Genomic DNA, 18,719 nt, shown 5'->3' with positions numbered 1-18,719 from the left:
GCCCTAGTACTAGCTACAACCCACAGTCGTCATTTTCCCACCCACGCCCGCTACTGTTACGGAATGTATCTGACGATAAAGTGATCTTATCAAGTCATTCCGAGCTCAGTTAGCAGAAGGCGAAGGTCTAACTTGATATAAAAATAAGTCACCGTTGACTCAACCGTTCTAGTTTCAAAGGGTGAAGACGTCGTTGGATTTTACGTAATTGCTGTTATATATGCCATTGATTAACAGATAAGGCTGAATGTATCCTCTTCTGTGTGACGTTGGCAGAAGCATTGAAGCACTGATGTAATCTATGCACTCAAAGGATGCAAAAGTTACTCATAGCAGATCTTGGGTATTCATGCCAACCAACGGTTTTGGCAATAACTCACTGGTAGGTTTCTTGATACTGTCGAGGGAAGCTGTTTCATTTGATCGCAGTTATCAAGCAAAATAATCTAAAGATCTACTATGTATTTGTTTCATATGATTTTTTCTTTTCATCCAATGCGTGTGTTCATCCAATACGTGTATCAATCACGATGTCCAGGCGTAAGAAAGTCCCGACTCAAACTCTTTCGGAATCGCCTATGAGTTGCGAATCCAAATTAATTAGTAGGACACCCTTGGTTTCCTTCGGCATTTTACTTGAGGAATGGAAATAGCCAAAGTTGCGTGGGGATACGTTGTTGGTGCAAAGAGGCAGCAATCAATACCATTCAACCCCAGCACAAATAAGAGGGCTCTTCTGTACTCACTGTCATCTTCAAGCAATCTTCAAAGCAAGACTAGATGGCTTCGCAGCTACAGAAGTCAAGCACGAGGGTCCGAGCTATCGATCATACCCCACTATATACAACTTTCTGCCCTGATAAATGAGTAAGATTGTTAGCGATGCTACCGTGACGCAGTCTGTGCGCTTAAAGAGGTCTTTTAAGACAGAGAACCCATTCAAATAATATGTTTCTTCTCAAGTTGAGTGAAAGGGCAGACTCTGATGTTTGGTCATTCCACAGTCAACGGCTCACGCCGGCAATTCGTAACCAGGCTCAGAAGCTGCAGGCTAAGTGCGTGGGAGTAAGTATCATGTAACTTTGTTAAGAAAGATATGAGATATATGTTCATAAATTTGATGATGTTGTTCGATTCCTCCAGGTATCGAGTCACTTTATATTAGTTGCATACTCCCATCTTTATTGCTACTGAGATTACAAGGCAAATTAACAGACTCACGGCAACGATGGAGACTGGATCGAGGAACACGCACATAATTCTCCCAATGCCAGCCCCAGGCTCTATCTACAGAAACCAGTTCAGAGACTAGTGAATAAATGAAAGCAAACTAAAGTTCTTTATAATCGTTATGTTCGATATTACTGATGGACGTTTACTTCCATCTATCACTTTTATGGTACATGTGGGCAATAAGGTAGCGTTTAATAAATGACAGTGCCAATAGGCTTTCTTTCGTAAATAGCAGGGCATTAAATCAATTACCCGGAACATTGGAATTGTAAACATTGTTGCCTGAACTTTAGATGACATTTACACAGCACAGTATTGTTTTAAAAACGCAATAGTTCACCACCTAGTGAGCTACTGCGCGCTTCTTGATGGCAATTTGTGTAAAGTATGGCCCATCAAAGCTGCCAGGTCGATCATAGCCCAGATTACGGGAGAATAGGTATTAATTGCCGTGTACACCGTCTGAAGCACGTCGGTACTCACGTGTACCGAGCGGAACTGATAAAACGGTTACCCTGACGACACACGGCGAGGGACCCTGTTGAGTCCCACGACTCTACTGTAATGACACATGACAGCACAGCGCAGTCTTCTGCTTGTTATCAACTCATTAACAGCAAAAGAAAAACATATTGCACTCTAGCACTACATGATGCATTCTTATTTTATGGGTAGAAAGTAAATTAAGGGTAAGGTTAGACTGACCACGGGTAACTCCTTAAGGAAAACATATTGTTTTGCTCAGTTTCTTCTTCTTCTTCTTCTTCTTCTCCAAACAGTGACCTCTGACCTGGTCAATGACCTGTACCAGACCGTCTCTCACCTTGGTAACTGGTGTTGGGTTACATAATGTTGCAATTTTATAGTAGGAGGGATTTAGACTCCTGTTACCATATGGATGTGTTTGAGTAAGAATTAACAGAGCAGACCATATGCGAAGGTAAACATTATGCATTTGCTTTGCAAATGGTCCTTTTCTAGTGACATATGCTTTCTTTAAAGTCCTGTTCCTTTTCATTTCATTTCATACTTTTATGTGACTTCTCACTGAATTTTTCAGTTATGTAACATCATACATTATGAATGACCACACTTCATGTATAAATATGGTCACAGCATGCCATCTTAAATTGTACCTATTCCATCAACTTCAATTTCTGGTTGCGTGTTACCCAAAAGTCTCATGAGATTACAAGATGATAATGGCTGTAGGCAGAGAAAAAAACTTCTCCAAACTTCCAGACTTCCGTTTTGCCCAGTCACGACGGAGCCATACAGTACATATTGGTGAGCACACTGCATGGTAAAAGTCAGTAGACTTGATCACAATTTCTTTTCAATATTGCAAGGGTTTGGCAGTCCTCCACCTCCATCCCGCGTTGTGCCATGTGGTATTCATTGTGCGCAGGAACGCAAGACAAGAATTAAGACCAAATGACTTCTTTATCAGCCATTTCCCGACGCATGCCGCTACATTCGACTGCGGGAGTGTGATACGGACCCCTGGCCAACCCTGAGCGACACGGGGGCAGTCCTGGCTCCAAATCACTTCATTACATGAGCCCTCTAGCATTATAGGCACGGATAACCCTAAGCCACCCTGATTATGGCCTTCGGTTTATGTATAAAGATGTGATCACACACACCCGGAACCAATGCAATGGGATCGTTACCAATTAAAACCTGCATGCGGCACGGCGTGCCTGGCTGGCAGGCGTGGCGGCGGTCATGATCCCGCACACAAAAGGGTGATAAGAATTTCATTAAGCTTGCCCCGGAGGATTAGGTGTATTGGCACATTCGAAAATGTCGCGAGGTGCTTTTAATTTCTATGTTAATCTGACTGCAGCGCGTTCTAATGTGCTCTATGGGACGCTGCATCTATCAAAGTTGATAAGAAATCACTCTTCCTCTGAGTACAAATCAGACCAAGCCTTTATACTATCGCTCTGTAACTCCATTTTGATCGCTTTCAAGGTCTAACACACCAACTGTCCACCGTAACAATTTTGTGAAATGTGTTGCGAACTTGATGAATTAAAACGACTAAGTTGACTGGGACGTTATTCATCACAAAAGCCTTGACTACTCAATAATTAACTGAGTGTTCTTCTAAGTCACTTTTGAACCTCAGCTGGTGACGTTACAGTATCAAGTGCTTCGCACGCTACGACTGTATCCAAACAATAACATCATGTGTTCTCAGAGACCAAGTGGACGTACACACACGACAAAGTTTAAGATCAGTATAAACTAAGTTTCTCAAAGCGTCTGTTGATGTTGATTGCATATATATTGACATAAATATCACATTATGTCAAGGAATAATGTATGATTTCATTTACTCTTTTGCGAAGTGATATTTATTCGCCCATAATTTTGATATTGTTGACAAATACAATGAAATCAAAAAGATATGCCAAAACCATTGTAGTTAGTTGACTATGACCAGATGAATAAAAAGATGACTACGTATTATATATAGAGCACGCTCTATAGTGTAACTAGGTAAACTGGTAGATACCTCTCATGTTAAAGACATCCAATGCGATTTCAGGGCAACAAATCTGGAACTATTTTGAATACGACTATCTTTATGATGTTGACACATACTGCTTCTCATTAGCACTTCGAATCAGTATTTCATACTCTGGGCATTTAAAACTGCTAGAAACAAGCCCCAAGGTGAGTCCTCGTTATTTTCTGAGTGGTATCCTGAAATTAGCCCAGGGCCCTTCCAGTAACCATTTTTCGTCCGAATTTGGGGTGTTTTGGGCTCATGAGGGTCATTATACATTGGAATAGTGTGGTTATAACTCAGTATGTAGAGAAGTGACTTAGAATATTGACTTTGAAAAATCGGGTTTCCAAGCCCTAAAAACTGCACTGGATGTCTTTAATGTCACGGAAGACCGGCGGGCAGAAACCTTTAACTTTCCGGCGTTCCCATGTGGATATTCTGAGATAACACAAATAAGGCGATTTGCTTCTGGGAAATCAGAGACCTGACAGGCTTATTACACTGTGACCTCAGACAATAATGTATGCAGATTACAGCATTGTCTTATCTTATTTCTGTATCTGTATAGTCGGTGCAATTGCCCTTCGGCGTAACACACATCAGCTTCGCAGGCACGCGGCGCAGCGGCAGCTTGCTGCATTACACCGAACGACTTGTTACACCTAGCCTTTAAACATCTAAATTTAAACATCGTTTCAAGCTATCTAATGATAATGCCCCTACTGTACTTAGTGACAGTGAGTTCCACGCTACGATAGTTCTAGGAGAGAATGAATTTTGAATCACCTCAATCCTTGGTTCATAATCTGGTACTTGAAGGCATCACTATTTCTTGTTCTTTTCTGAGCTGGTATTAGGTACTTAGTATTTCAAGCGATTGTAAGACAGAAAGTGCTTGGTACTACAAATAGGCCATTTGATTATATGGATGACATCCGCGCGCGCATGAAGTTTCGTCCGTTTCCCACCAAAAAATAAACGTTTTCGACCATACTTTATATCGTAAAAAGCAGCTGCAAAATGAGCAAATATACGCCGTAAATTGCAAAAAAATATTGAAAACGATGCTAAGGTCGAAGAATGCCAAAATCAATTCCAAAGGAAAAGAAGAAAATGTAAAGAAATCAAAATGAAATGAAATGAAGAGTCTGTACCATATTTTGTGTGTTTAGTCATTTGTTCAACCTTCATGAGCGTGTAGATTTCATGATGAAGTCAACTTTTTTTTTAGAAACTTTTTTTATTCGCATGCTCGCATCAGTTTTGGGGTTCCCAGAGGATGTCATCCATATAATCAGATCAACATGGCCTACTACAACAAATGGTTCCACCGACCGAGTCCCTGTATAGTATTTGCAATTCATACCTACAGGACCCTGCGGCTGTACTGGGAATACGCATCGCCGTGGATATAATTATGGACAAATAAGAAGTCTGCCAGCCCCGTATAAACAAATTTAGTCTTAATTTGCTGAATGCATTTTCCTGTTATTACAGTGGTGGTAATTAGTGAAGGAATACCCATCAAAGCTCTTTCCCTGTGTTCATCATTAGCATATGAAATACATCTAAGTGATATGGGACAGGAGTCCCTAGAAATCGGTCTGAATACATGTGTCGGAGAGGATTTGTAAATAATGTTCCTTAAATGCAGTGGAAGATGAAAATTATTTAATCTCTAATTGTTCACTCTATAATGATATCAGAAACCCATTTTTTACCGTCGTGTCCAAAATGCACCACTACTTTCCCACTATCACTCATCAGGAAAAAACAATTTTACTTCTAAAATCAAAGAACCCACATATTTTAGACAAAGTGGGTAAATTCGTCTCCCACTGCCTGAAAAAAAAGAAGTCAAACCCAGCAAAATCCGTACCACGTATGTTGAAGAATGTAGCATCACGTAGAGTTTCATATCTTTGTACCTTCATACATGTTGTTTGTATTTGAAACTAGCCCTAGGGCATGTATTTGCAAGAAACTTTCACATTATATGAGGAGTAAGAGAATCGCTTGCAGAGATTCCACCGTCACTACTGGCCCGGATGATACACTATTGTCAGATATCCCGGATGCTGAATGTGTTACCTTTCACCCAGTGTTGCCTGCTTTTAGGCCATGTTGATTTGGTTATACAAATGACATCCTCTGGGAACCCCAAAACTGATGCGCGCGTGTGAATAAAAAAAAGTTCTGCAAAGAAAATAATAATTGCAAGCTTAAGGTCATGAAGGTTGAACAAATGACACAGAGTTTGGTTGGAGAATAGTCTACTCTTCAAATTCATTTCTTTACATTTTCGTCTTTTGTTGTTTGATTTTGGCATTTTATGACATTGGTGTCGTTTTTAAATATTCATTTTGCAACTTACGGTATATATTTGCTCATTTTGCAGCTGTTTTTTCTGATGTCGCTAAAACTTAATACGAGGTAGCTGACATCAGAACATGTTAATACGTTGAAAACCAACTGTCAACACAAATAAAAATTTATTTATTTATTCATGTAACATGACAATATAAAGTGTGCACTAGGCAGCAAGTAAAATAAACATAATACAATTACATTTCATGGAACGACATAGAAACTTAGGTTGCAAAAAAACTACAGGTATTGGAATTTTTGACGCCAAACTTTAAACATTAACCTTATCAGCAAATAGGTACATAACTGTTGTAACAAGTTTTGACCATCATTACTGTGCGATCATTTCATTTTCAGCTAGCACCATTCCCGTAAAATGTCTATAAAACGTCAATCTAAAAGGGCGATATCTTTATTGCACTGACTTATAGTTTCCGTTCAATGTTAGATAACAGTACATATGCATTAAAGTACTACATGTGTCCGAACCCACTCGTTTTATTTCAGTTAAAAGATCGACCAAAAGCACCTCATTAACGAAGGTAGATTGGGGATATGCCCAGAGGCACGCCTTGGAAATCCTACCGATTATGAACCATCTGCCGTCCCGTGGAAAAAGCTCTCGGGATGAGTCGCAACAGATATCAGAAGGACTACATTACGGTGGTAAATTGGCTAATATCATGTGAACTTTTGTGACCATTCCTATTGTGTAAGCTGTGTAAGCTTAAATCATAAAAGCTTAAAGAGCTCAACTACAAAAATCCCAAGTAAGCCGATAAAATCTTGAAAAAAGATCTTTTAAAGTTTGGGACTAGTATAACAGCAAGGAACAATAAGACGTAAGATATACGTAGAGCAATTAGTACTTCATCTAGCGAAAAGTCCTGTGTGTATTTCGTGCCCCCGTCTACTGGAGGCTGAAAAATCTCATTAAATCTTTGAAAGAGGCGCTTTCACCAGATCTGACAATGACATGAAGCAGGGATGACAGCGAATCGAGATCTAATAAACAACAATTACTTTATCGGCGATATTCACTCCACTGCTGCGGGGCTCCCGTGTAGGTGAGCTGTACATGTGCTAAATTGTCCGGTAATCTCGGGCTACTTTAGATTGCCCTGACTACTCTGTACCTTGAGCGGGTCAGATAAGGTAAAATAGTAGCCGGCACTAATAAAACGGACTTAAGGCAAGGTATACTTTATAAGCAAAGGATCAGCATAATTGAGCTTACCTCCCCCTATGGAGTACTATACCAGCATGTTAAGTGTACAATACGTAAGTAGCTAGACTGTCCAGAATCAAGGATGAAAGACCACATCTGGCATAATTCAATTAATTGACAAAGGGAGTCTCACAATCAAACGCTTTTATCAGTGGCCATAACATTTTACCCCCAGGATTGAGTTGCCATAACAATACCACTATCGTGAATGATTGGGAGGGTATTGTATAGGGAATTTGAGAGAAGACATGAGCGGCATTGAATCGTACCATTATTTGGTAATTGCTTCATGTCAGAGCGGTCATTAGCATTTACTCATGCGACGGCGGCTATTAAGCCATAGGATGCCGTAATTTCTGCCTTTACTGTGCCTAATGCCGTACCTACGCCTGGGTAGTAATGGCACTAGGCAGGAGGTTAGAGGGGTCAATGATAAACAAAAGCGGAACCCCTGGTGACGGGTGAGCCTTCCCGGCGTAATGGGGGGTTCACCTTTAACCGTGTGCCAGTTCTGAGACGTCCAATTACTATCTAATTCGGTGCTCCGCTTATAAAACACGCGTGCGCCCGCCCTTGAATGTTTAGGCGGCACCATCCTTGCCCCTGGTACGCTGGCAAACGCAGCTTGAACATTAATTTCGATTCCGCTTGCCCATGCAGTTCCTGTCCGTTTGATACTGCGGCGTGGATCGAGCTGTGCACCGTTGTGTTAGGATTGGACTCTTCCAGGACAAGCAGCGTTACTCAGTCAGTCAGCAGAAAGCCCGGGTAGTGATGTCTCATCCCGCCGTGCGCTAGTCCTACACACATGACGGACGGCTCACGGATCGGTAGATGGAAGAAATCTCACACGACTTGATGGGTCGAACTCCAACTTTGGCAGGACCTGGCGGCTCAGGTAAGCTGGGGATGAAGGTGTAAGTCGGTGAAAATAGTACGGCTCCTGGATAGGAACGCGACGGTGGAACGAAAAGAGCAGACGGGTACATTGTGCGAACGGGGACAGTCGGACGGGAGAGAGTGTCCTAATCGCCTGCAAAGGTGTCTCTGAGCAGCCTACATTTCGTGTAACAGATGGCAGTTGGACTTCGATTGTACCGACATGTTTAAATTGGCTGGCGTGTACCAGACTAGTTCTAATCGATCCGGTATAAATACTGCAGCATTAGGGTTTAGCGAGCAAGGCACTGATTGTTGGCCCCTATAGCCAACTCGAACTGTAAATGGCCAAGACATAGAATAGTCCTTCCTTTAGCTCTTCGAAGGTAAAAATTCAGGACTTTTGTCTTTCTAGATTTTCAGGCGCACTTCCCTGTCTCAAGTGCAGTACCTAATAAATAATACATCATCTCAACAGGAGCCACTGATAATGTTGCAATAGCGAGTGCCGCTTCTCCGTTCTGTCGGGGTATAAAATGCGTCATTAGGTCTATGTATTTACTGCAATGCAGCATCAGTGCCCTCTTCATTCATCCCACAGGACACTGAAGATGACTGCACGGCAGGAGAGGGAGCCATGGCCGGTTTGCCCACCTTTTCCCTCATCTCTAACACTGTAGAACCGAGCAGGATGCTGAAGAAGAGACACCCATCATGAAATATGGCGACGTGGATACTGTGCATTTACACAGCGACTCTGACATGCTTCCTTCTTGGACGGATCTTTGTCGACGGGTAAGTAGAAAAAAAACTTTACCAACCGGTTAGCCATTTTGGTTTTTATACAGAATTGTATTCGTGCACTGTAACGGAGTCATCGTCACCTTGCTTTCGGAAATTTACTCCTCAGCTCATGGTATTGAACTTTGAGTAGCAATTTCGTCCATTTTGCCGTGGTTAACGTCAACCATTATCATCAAATTGATAGAAGTCGAGAATCATATTGACCGATACACCACCCGCCTTTTTAATCAATTCTTTTCTTTGTGTGGGTAATGCTTATGCGGAAAGAACGTTTTCCCCGCTGAGTACAATGTGAATCCGAAGTATAGGATGTTAGCGTCTCGAACGTGGGTGGAATGCCTGATACATCTAGGACGAAAATCTTGAGAGAAACACACCGTTTTTTTTACAGACAGTACGGCCACTGTACAACCAAACGCCGAATAGGGCTTGTTCTGGACAACATAACCCCAAGTTGTTTTTTAGTCATTATGTTATTTAGAAAGATAGATGACGGTCTGATTTTATATTCTCTATCACCCTACGTCATTAGCTACAATTCATCAAATACCAGGATCCCTTTATGAGTCGCTCGGCGGCTGTAAAGAGCTTTGCTTTTATACCTGTGCTTCGATTTTTCTTACATATCTAGTTGATAGGTAGTAGCGTATCGACAAAAAGTCAAAAATACCCCAGCTGTCCTTAAATATTGACCCTTTATTAACTGTTCCCTACGCCTAAAAACCGATTATTTGATTACGAGTTTCATGCGCACAAATGTCGGTTATATTCCCTCAGAAAGCCCGCCTAACATCTGAAACTTTAACGATATGCTTCTCCCGCATTTGTTTCTCTAAATTTAAGGCAATCCCTCGTACAGGGCATAGCCCATTACACCCCATTTCTCGCCTGCCCGACTTTGAATTATGCGTACTACTTGTTCCCCCCTGAGAGATATGAACCCTTAATGAGAAAAAGAAAAGTTTGCCACGAAGAATTATTCGTAACGACAGGCAAAGTGCTCAATTCTCCTTTGAGCCCGGAGTAACGCACTTGATCTCCTGGGATGTTTATTACGACATTGTAGTCAAGACATTTTTATCGAAGTCCCAATTGGCAGGCTTGACGTTGAAGAAAGAAGAACGCACGGTAATGGCTGTACCCGTTGGGTCCACCGAAACAGCACTAAATTGAGTATACCACATCGTGATACCCGCTATCACCATTAATCTAGATATTCTACTCACCGGTGGGGCTGAGCTCTGTGACGTTGGTAGTGGCCAATGGCAGAGCCGTTGGAGGCTGAAGGGCCTTCCTTTAGCCTTGTGATGTGCCGAGTACTAGTCGGCATGGAACTGCTGGCCCTGTTTGAACCCTACCTACCTGCTGATACCCAACTACCATCAGTGTCGAAAGTTCATGACTATTGCCGATGAAATAATGTCTGGAATGAGATTTCCATTGCATATAACTCTATCAAAAGACAGTCATGTATTTTTCCGTAACACAAGGTTGAGGAGATGCTGTTTTGAGGTTGTGTTTGTAGGAACGTCTACATCTTACAGAACCTTTGTTTATCAGTGGACAGCTTGAACAGTTTTCTTCTATCCATGCCTATAGCTAGTGTTCGTTGTTTATGATGGAACCACAGCAATCATCGACCGGCCAGGCTATCTGTCAAAACTCATTCCTTTACCTTTCTCTGTGCCTATTCATGTCAATTTGTCAGTCTATTCATTATCAAATCATATTGCCCACATAGTCAACCCGCATGTAGCTGCCGATGCTTGACCAAACACGGCACCATGCGCGCAGTAAACGGAGAGCAATATGATTTCCCTAACGAGTCATACAGAAAGGAGAGACTCCCAAACCTACTTTAGTCCATCAATTCTTCTGGTCAGTCGGGTATTTAGATGTACGAATGACGTCCATCATATCACAGTTTCCTCTCTAATCGAAGTTCAGAGTTTTGACATAAAATTGCATGAATAAGAATTATATCTTTTGACTCTTACAAGACTGTACGTCCAAGTATTCATTTGCATTGAATAGTAATAAAATCTTGTATGGAATCTTAACTTTGAATAGTCGAATAGGCAATCAGCTTTCTATATTTGCCACGCGAGAAAAAAACATTCTGTTATCACAAAAAATTGAATATTAGGAATACAGAATAAACGATTGTGATTGTATAGATACAATTTTATATTTACGTTTCGGATGCATACTTACTATACGAGTGCACCAATAACTTCAATTGGCCTCAAAATAACCATTTGTGGAGCTTGTATAAAATAACATTTGCTAATTGCGATGTGAGAAAGCCTACTACTGGTTTAGATTATTCTGCCTTGAAATCAATGACGTCATGGTGTCCCAAAAGATGGTATTCTCGTCTAGCCTGTTGTTGATTTTGAAATCAATGTTTAGAAAAGATGAAGACCGATATCAATGGCAGTTAATCACCGAGAGGCCTCGATAGCTGGGGAGATGCTCCACCTCAGAAGGCTGGACCAAAATCCGCTGTAATTCATATTACCTAGATGGATACCTTTACGTTGGACTGCATTAATATCAAATCGGAATTCAGATCCCCTATCATGCATGTGCGGAAGATAGAGAGGCGGGCAGATGCGGTGTTAGCACGGTAGTTGTGCCCAGGGGACGGTAACCTGACAGCGGCAGTACCGGTGAAAAATTCTCACCAAGCCCGAGAGCTCTCCCTAGGACGGTCGTAAGGAGAGATATATGGATCCTCCGGCACGAAACATTTGGAATTCATCGGCATTCAAATGTCGCCAATAAGGAATCCCCTAATGGTCTTGCTCCGATTTATTAAAGAACGTAGCCTGGAGGAAGTTACTGGAAGGGAAGATTGAGAGAGTGGAGCTCCGTACGTCTGGGATGGTTATCTGTGTAGCTTACAGGCAGAAAAATGCAAAACTTTGTAGATTTTAGACATCCAAAAGCCATGTAAAGCCCGCCTACACACATCCTGCTCCATTAATAAGTGTACATTAAAGAAAATGCAGACATCATTCAAGTTAAAGTCATTTACTATGTACATGCCGCTTCGGTTACGAACTGATAGGATGGAAAAACGGACTGAAGGGCGCCGCCCTCTACCCTCTGGCACTTAATCGGAGCGCAATACTGTAGGCAAATTAGATCAACACAACTATCCGTTAGCCTGAGTTGCCATTGCCAATGGCGTGTCACAAGTCACTACAGGAGGAATACTTCTAAGTCTTCAGTTTCTACTCTAATATACATGTACTACCAAATAAAGCACAGGCTGTGTATATTACCCGTTTCAGTTCACCTATTTCGAGTTTTTCATATGATGAATGGTAGGGATGTAATTATTTTGCTAATTACTCATTTTATTGATTACGTGAGGACAAGGCTGGACTGCCTTTATCAGAGCCTAATTATTGAGACGGTATGTAAACGATTCTAAGCATTCTCATAACGTCATTGCCATAGACAAGACATAGATTTTTAAAAATACAAATTTTACTAAGAACAGTTAAGCTACCCAATGTCGTGACGTCGCTAATTTTTTGGCATGAAAACATTGATTTTTGACTGTCATGGTGCCCCTGTTTTACAACTCCGCAATTAATATCCGACAAAATTTGATTATTTTCAAAGTGTAAGTTCTAAGGGTCTAAATCACATGGAGAATAGATATAGCAGGTGGCCATTTTCGAATTCCGATGAAGGTGAATTTTTGTCCCAGTTTCGTGAACAAATATGCAAATGCCCTTCTGTTGTAGACTAGTTATATCCGTGTTACACGTCTGTCCCAGATCAATAGGGTAACGTCCCGACCATTATTCTCCATTAAATATCCGTGAGAGTGGTAACCATTTATCGAATTCGGGTAAGGATTATGTACATAAACGCAAGCGATGCGTCATTGTCAAAATGTCAATGTATAAAACATATTATGGGGTTAAGGGGATTCTGTAATGTTTGCATATGATATTCTTTTATACTCGTAATATCTTCATGGATAATAATCATCGTAAGAAACACGTCGACGCATCTTTGAATACAGGTTGTGACATTATTGTCTTGCTATAGCGGCCAGACCATCAAAAACGTCTGGAGAGGGGTGGCCATCAAAACGTTATGAAATGACATTTTATGACATTACATTAGTTATTACATTACAATACCATAACAAAAATATGTAAAACACGTACTTTTTACTAGCTGTTGGTATAAGTATATGACAACCCACTACATGTATATTGCAACAACTGTATATTAGGAATTGCTATTCAAAATATCGTGAAATTATCAAGTAAAGATGTCCCCCTGACGTTGATCGTAAGAAGCCTACCATTACGTAACACAAAAGTAAAGCTTTTAGCTTCGATAGGTCGATGGCTGCACCTATTAACGTCTAAGAACATGGCTGTTACATGGAATATCTGTTCACATTAGAAGAACAGTCTGAGTCGAAACTTACAGCAGTGGCATTAGTGACTGTACAAGTCACTTTAATGGTAGAAGATTTGTGTTTTTCCTCAGAGTGCTTCTCCTTTTATCTTCTTACTAGAGATCAGAGATGGCTCCGAGGACGCCGGGGATATATGTCTCCCTAACTCTTTCATTATGATCGAGATAGGAGATGATATTGGCCGGTGTTGCCGGCAGCTCCTTCATACTTCAAATGTGAAAGGTCGCGACCCCAAGTTGAAATGTTTGAGTGCCCGAGGCCTAATATGCCATCGATGGCTGTTCCCTTCAGAAAACCCTATCCATTACGTTCAGAAAGACGTCTACATCATGCTACAACTTCGCTGTACTGCTTCAGAATTAGCTCGGCACCGTAATAACATAATCCCCTCAAGCTCTCCTTCTAATGCACCTAACGTACAGTTTCTTTTTAGGTTTAGAATGATTTCTCTGCACCTGTGTGGGCTCAAATACCAGAATCCCACAAGAACTAAAAATTAGTCCCCTACGAAAGTGGCTAAAAGCAACTAGCTCTAAGAGGGCGATGGTTATCGAAACAAGTTGTCGTGGGGATTATACGTGAGTTGTTTGTAAATACAACCGGATATTGGTTGTTATTAAAAAAATAGGTGTTTGTTTTTAAGACTGAAACGCTATGTACACAAACATATAGCGACTTCTGCAAATATAGACATATTTCGACAGAACGTTAAAACTAGTATTTTTTCAAGGAAGAAATAAATGTAACTCCCCAACAACGTTGTTTCCATCCAGTATCTTATATTTTTGTTGTTTGTGTTGATTTTTCGACGGGAATTTAAGACCTAACTTAAATTGGCGGAGTTGCCAAATATGTGCTTCCCACCACGCGAATTGTCGTATGTGTATCTACGGGGCTTTATCATTTAAAGGAAGAAATAAATACATGTATAAGTCTCCAGCAACGTTGTTTTCATCCAGTATCATATATTTTTGTTGTTTGTGTTGATTTTTTGACGGGAATTTAAGACCTAACTTGGCGGAGTTGCCAAATATGTGCTTCCCACCACGCGAATTGACGCATGACTTTATAAATATAAGTTATATTATATAACTCTCCAACAACGTTGTTTCCATCCAGTATCTTATAGTTTTGTTGTTTGTGTTGATTTTTCGACGGAAATTTAAGACCTAACTTGGCGGAGTTGCCAAATATGTGCTTCCCACCACGCGAATTGACGCATGTGTATCTACGGGGCTTTATCTGTGCTGGACAGGCGGAGGCAGTAAATGTCACGAGCCGGGGGGAAGAAAAAGGTCAATCGGATGAGCACTGTATGAAGAGAACGCCCTGTTATGTTTGAAGTCTGAGGCTGTTCCAGCGCAACTTGGCGATATTTTGTTCAGATATATGTGTGAATTGCACACTTGATGCTTGACTAGTTTGTGGCCACTCCGTCTGTACCTGTGTTCTACAAAATATAACAGTACCAGTCTTATATTAACATAGTGAATGTTGTTTCAAAGCTGAAATAAGAGGACGTTCATTATGTAGAACATTCATCGCACTAAGTTTACATTCATAAACTGAAAAATCATAAACACTATATGGTAATTCATTTTGTTCCGAAAACTATTCAAAGCATGCGAAATAAATATAACTAAAAGATTAGGTAGATTTATACCACATCTTCGATGTGTGAGGAATACATATCAGAAAAGTTGTAACATAAACGAACGGTTACAGTGGCTATTCCGCTGGGCCTTATCACCTAATTCTACACAAATGGCGGCATAAAACTCCACAGCTACTGCGTTTCAGTCTATCGATGGTAGGCGACATAATCTTTGCTGCACAATAGTGTCTCTTCATGCAGGCACAATGTGTAACCATCACGGATATGATGTATTCACGAATCATAGAAGTACTATTTCTCCTCCAACTACATCATGTTGTACCTCTTTATCTAAACTATATTGAACCTATATTACCGCCAGAAACAGTATTTCAGGTTTAGACATCGTAAAAGGAAAATATCTTCTATTCAACGACGCAACGTAACATAACCGCAGGATATCTCAATGTACCATCTCCATAAACATGGATGTCGTTTCCATTCACTGCGACTTTGCTTATGGAAAGCACGGAATATACATGAAACTGACGTATAAAAGCCGTAGGTTTACTCAAGAGTACTTGCTCTATCAAAACTTGCAATTGCCTGTTGTTATAGTTTATGTTGAGCTATTTTCTATGCTGCCGAATCTATCATTGATATTCATTTCTCTCTATTAAAGTGTAAATCAAGTATGGAAGTTGAACGTCATACAGTAAACAAAGAATTAATGATGTCTGTTCTTAAATAACAAACACCAACTTCAGATATGTTTGTTTGATTAAATGCAGCACATTGACACAGTAGTAAACGCCAAATTGCTAATCTGGTAATGTCCATCTCTGCATACTAAAAGTACCTCAGGCACGATCTTAAAAAAGACCCTGCTATGCAACGAGTCACGATTTGCGCCTCACTGATATAAATTGTAACTGCTCGATTTAAAGAACAACAAAGATTTACAACCTAACGAAACGTGACAAAAACGATGAAGATCATCAAACATCGTAAACAAAAACTCTATGATATCCATGAACTATAAGTCGACTCCCACGATGAATTATAATGCAACTCCCCAATAATATATTCTGGAAAAGATGAAGTATATGGCTATCAGGGGCGATATCCATAGGAGTTTTGATTATTGTGATAGATAAACGCTTTTCATGCAACATTAAATAAATAGGTCAGGCTGGTAATATCGGTCAACAATCAGATAAAGCACGGCGTGTATAATATATATTATGCATATATTCGGCCTTCATTGTGGATTCCGATTGCCTTCTGAAATATTGCTTATTCGCCGTCCTTCCCACAGCTAGCAATGCCTGCTGCATATGAACATTGGATGTCCAATATGGAACTTCTGAGTACCTGTTAACTATGAAGCATATCGTGATTTCGTTTTTTGTTTGGCACGGATTCAACAGGCTTAAGTGACATTCTAAAAAAAGAGACGCTGAATTCACATGTAATTGAATTTACTCTCATTTATTTTATATAAAAAGTGTTGCCACCCTTGCAACTCATCAACAAGTACAGAAGTCCATCCATAAGCCTATTTTAAGGGGTACTTAATTTTGATCACGATTCATGTAGACTCCTAGAATTTTATGATATCACTGATAGTTATTCCTTATGTTTCTTATAAAGATATATGAAATTACCAAACGTTTGGCGCACGTGTCGTATGCGCGCACCATCATTGACATCGGCCGATCCCTCAATTCCAGCAAAACCAATTACGTCTTTGATGTCGCAATTACAGACAACGTCAGGTTATTTAGGATTCTGTCCGTGTGCTGATATTTCTGCCGCTCATTGCAGCGTGGTGGTGAATAGCCCTTCTTGTTATCTTCAGCGGCACAGAATTTGCTCCCTGCCAACCCCGGCCCTCACTAATAAGAAGCTGAAGGGCCAAACAAATCCCATATACACGAGGAGAATCCGTGCGAACCGGCAGCGTGAATGTATCTTTGTGGAATACAGAATACTGGCGTGCCCTTTATTTTCAACATACATGTATCTAACCATGGCGAACATTGGACGTTATCGGCCACTATGTACGTTCTTAAGCTTCAAACTCACCATATTTCCACTTTGATAGTATTCTTTAGGATACTTAGCTTATTTGTTTAGCTCAGATCCCAAGTCAATAAGTTCTCCCATCGATGCCTTATGTTTGAAGTATCGATGATTGTAACAACATAGAGATATGATATGATATAAAAAAAGAATATTAGACGGATAACACATATAGATAATGTAGAGGGTCTACTTCTAATTTTTAGTATTAACTAAATATAATATAATATGATATAATATAATATAATATAATATAATATAATATAATATAATATAATATAATATAATATAATATAATATAATATAATATAATATAATATAATATAATATAATATAATATAATATAAAAGCAAATATATTAGTTTTACTACACATCACTTGTCAAACGCTGTACAGATGTATCCTAGTCTGTACTTGTGGAACCCATGTCCTCAGAAGACAGGGTGGATAAAACTAAAAACGGCATTTCTCTATCAAAATCACTATTATGTTAATGGTATTGTGATTTACAACAAATCTAAAATGGCGTTCACCCTCCACCTTGTATAACGTAAATGCTTTGTTGACAAACTTTAAAAGCGGTGGACATGGCTTCCAGGTTGAACACCCGACCAACTTATTGGATTAATTCGGATGTTTCCTATTTTGTTCTAATTTGTACGTTAGAAATCGTTAGATATCCTTCCTCATTACTGACAATCATTAAACCAACAACCGTCCTATTGACCAGTGCTGGAGCCAGAATGGCATCTTCCCCGGGTTAATTTTAGAACTCCAAGTCCAAACCCCAAATCCATCCTTACAATTATCAAATTTATCAATATTACAAAAAGCAAAATATGATCGTTTCATAGGTAAAAAGCAGGGATCACGCCCATCGGTTCATATACTTGACAGATATCTAGATCTACCCTCTGTTTTTCTGGGGGCTAACATGGTGATAAAATAGAGAACAACTATCAGGTACATGGCCGCCACTGTCCTCACACTTGATGTACGTTGGGGTTGTGAGCGGGTAGTGATAGTGTGGGCAGTTAACCATCTTAATCCTGCTACTGTGCATACATTTGGGCATTCATGTTCGATAATTTCAATTTCATGATGCACATAAAGCCACACAAGGGCCGAACCCCCGTCTGGATCATACCAAAGATTTTTAAATGCTTTTTTTTTCTGTGCACTCAGCATTAACGAAAAGGAGTGCATGGTAGTTGAACACACACCACTATCTACCTCATGTTGAAGGTATGCGAAAAAACAATGGTCCCAAATACTTCCTTGTGGTACACATACGAGGGGTGGTATTCGTCAATGAAATGTTTGCGCTCTATAGATGAACAAATATTCTTTATGTTACCAGAGCTTACAAAATTATGGCATTTCATTCTGTCGATTAGATGATTCTGCAAATGTTGAAGGTATGCAAGGTATGCATTAGCTATGCAGAAGATTAGCAATGTTGAAGGTATGTTAAAACAATGGTCCCAAAATACTTCCTTGTGGTAGACTTAAGAGGGATAGTATTCGACAATAAAATGTTTTCGTTGTAGTTCTA

The 18,719-nt window shown here is 40.2% G+C and overlaps 1 protein-coding gene across 1 annotated transcript in view; it reads left to right on the top strand.

The window, feature by feature from the left end:
* Window positions 1–7,948: 7,948 nt before the first annotated feature.
* LOC109480163 (glycine receptor subunit alpha-2-like) overlaps window positions 7,949–18,719 on the top strand; it is a 44,364-nt gene continuing 33,593 nt past the window's right edge. Inside the window, exons 1-2 of the mRNA XM_019782325.1 lie at window positions 7,949–8,247; window positions 8,830–9,023. Of these exons, the coding sequence (XP_019637884.1) occupies window positions 8,950–9,023 (74 nt within the window). The 5' untranslated portion in view covers window positions 7,949–8,247; window positions 8,830–8,949. The remainder of the gene's footprint in view (window positions 8,248–8,829; window positions 9,024–18,719) is intronic.

The sequence above is a fragment of the Branchiostoma belcheri genome, unplaced genomic scaffold, assembly GCF_001625305.1.
Source record: "Branchiostoma belcheri isolate BF01 breed outbred unplaced genomic scaffold, Haploidv18h27 scaffold5, whole genome shotgun sequence".
In the NCBI taxonomy this organism is placed as follows: domain Eukaryota; kingdom Metazoa; phylum Chordata; class Leptocardii; order Amphioxiformes; family Branchiostomatidae; genus Branchiostoma; species Branchiostoma belcheri.
The sequence above is the reverse complement of the archived record's forward strand: the minus strand, read 5'-3'. Positions and strand labels throughout refer to the sequence as shown.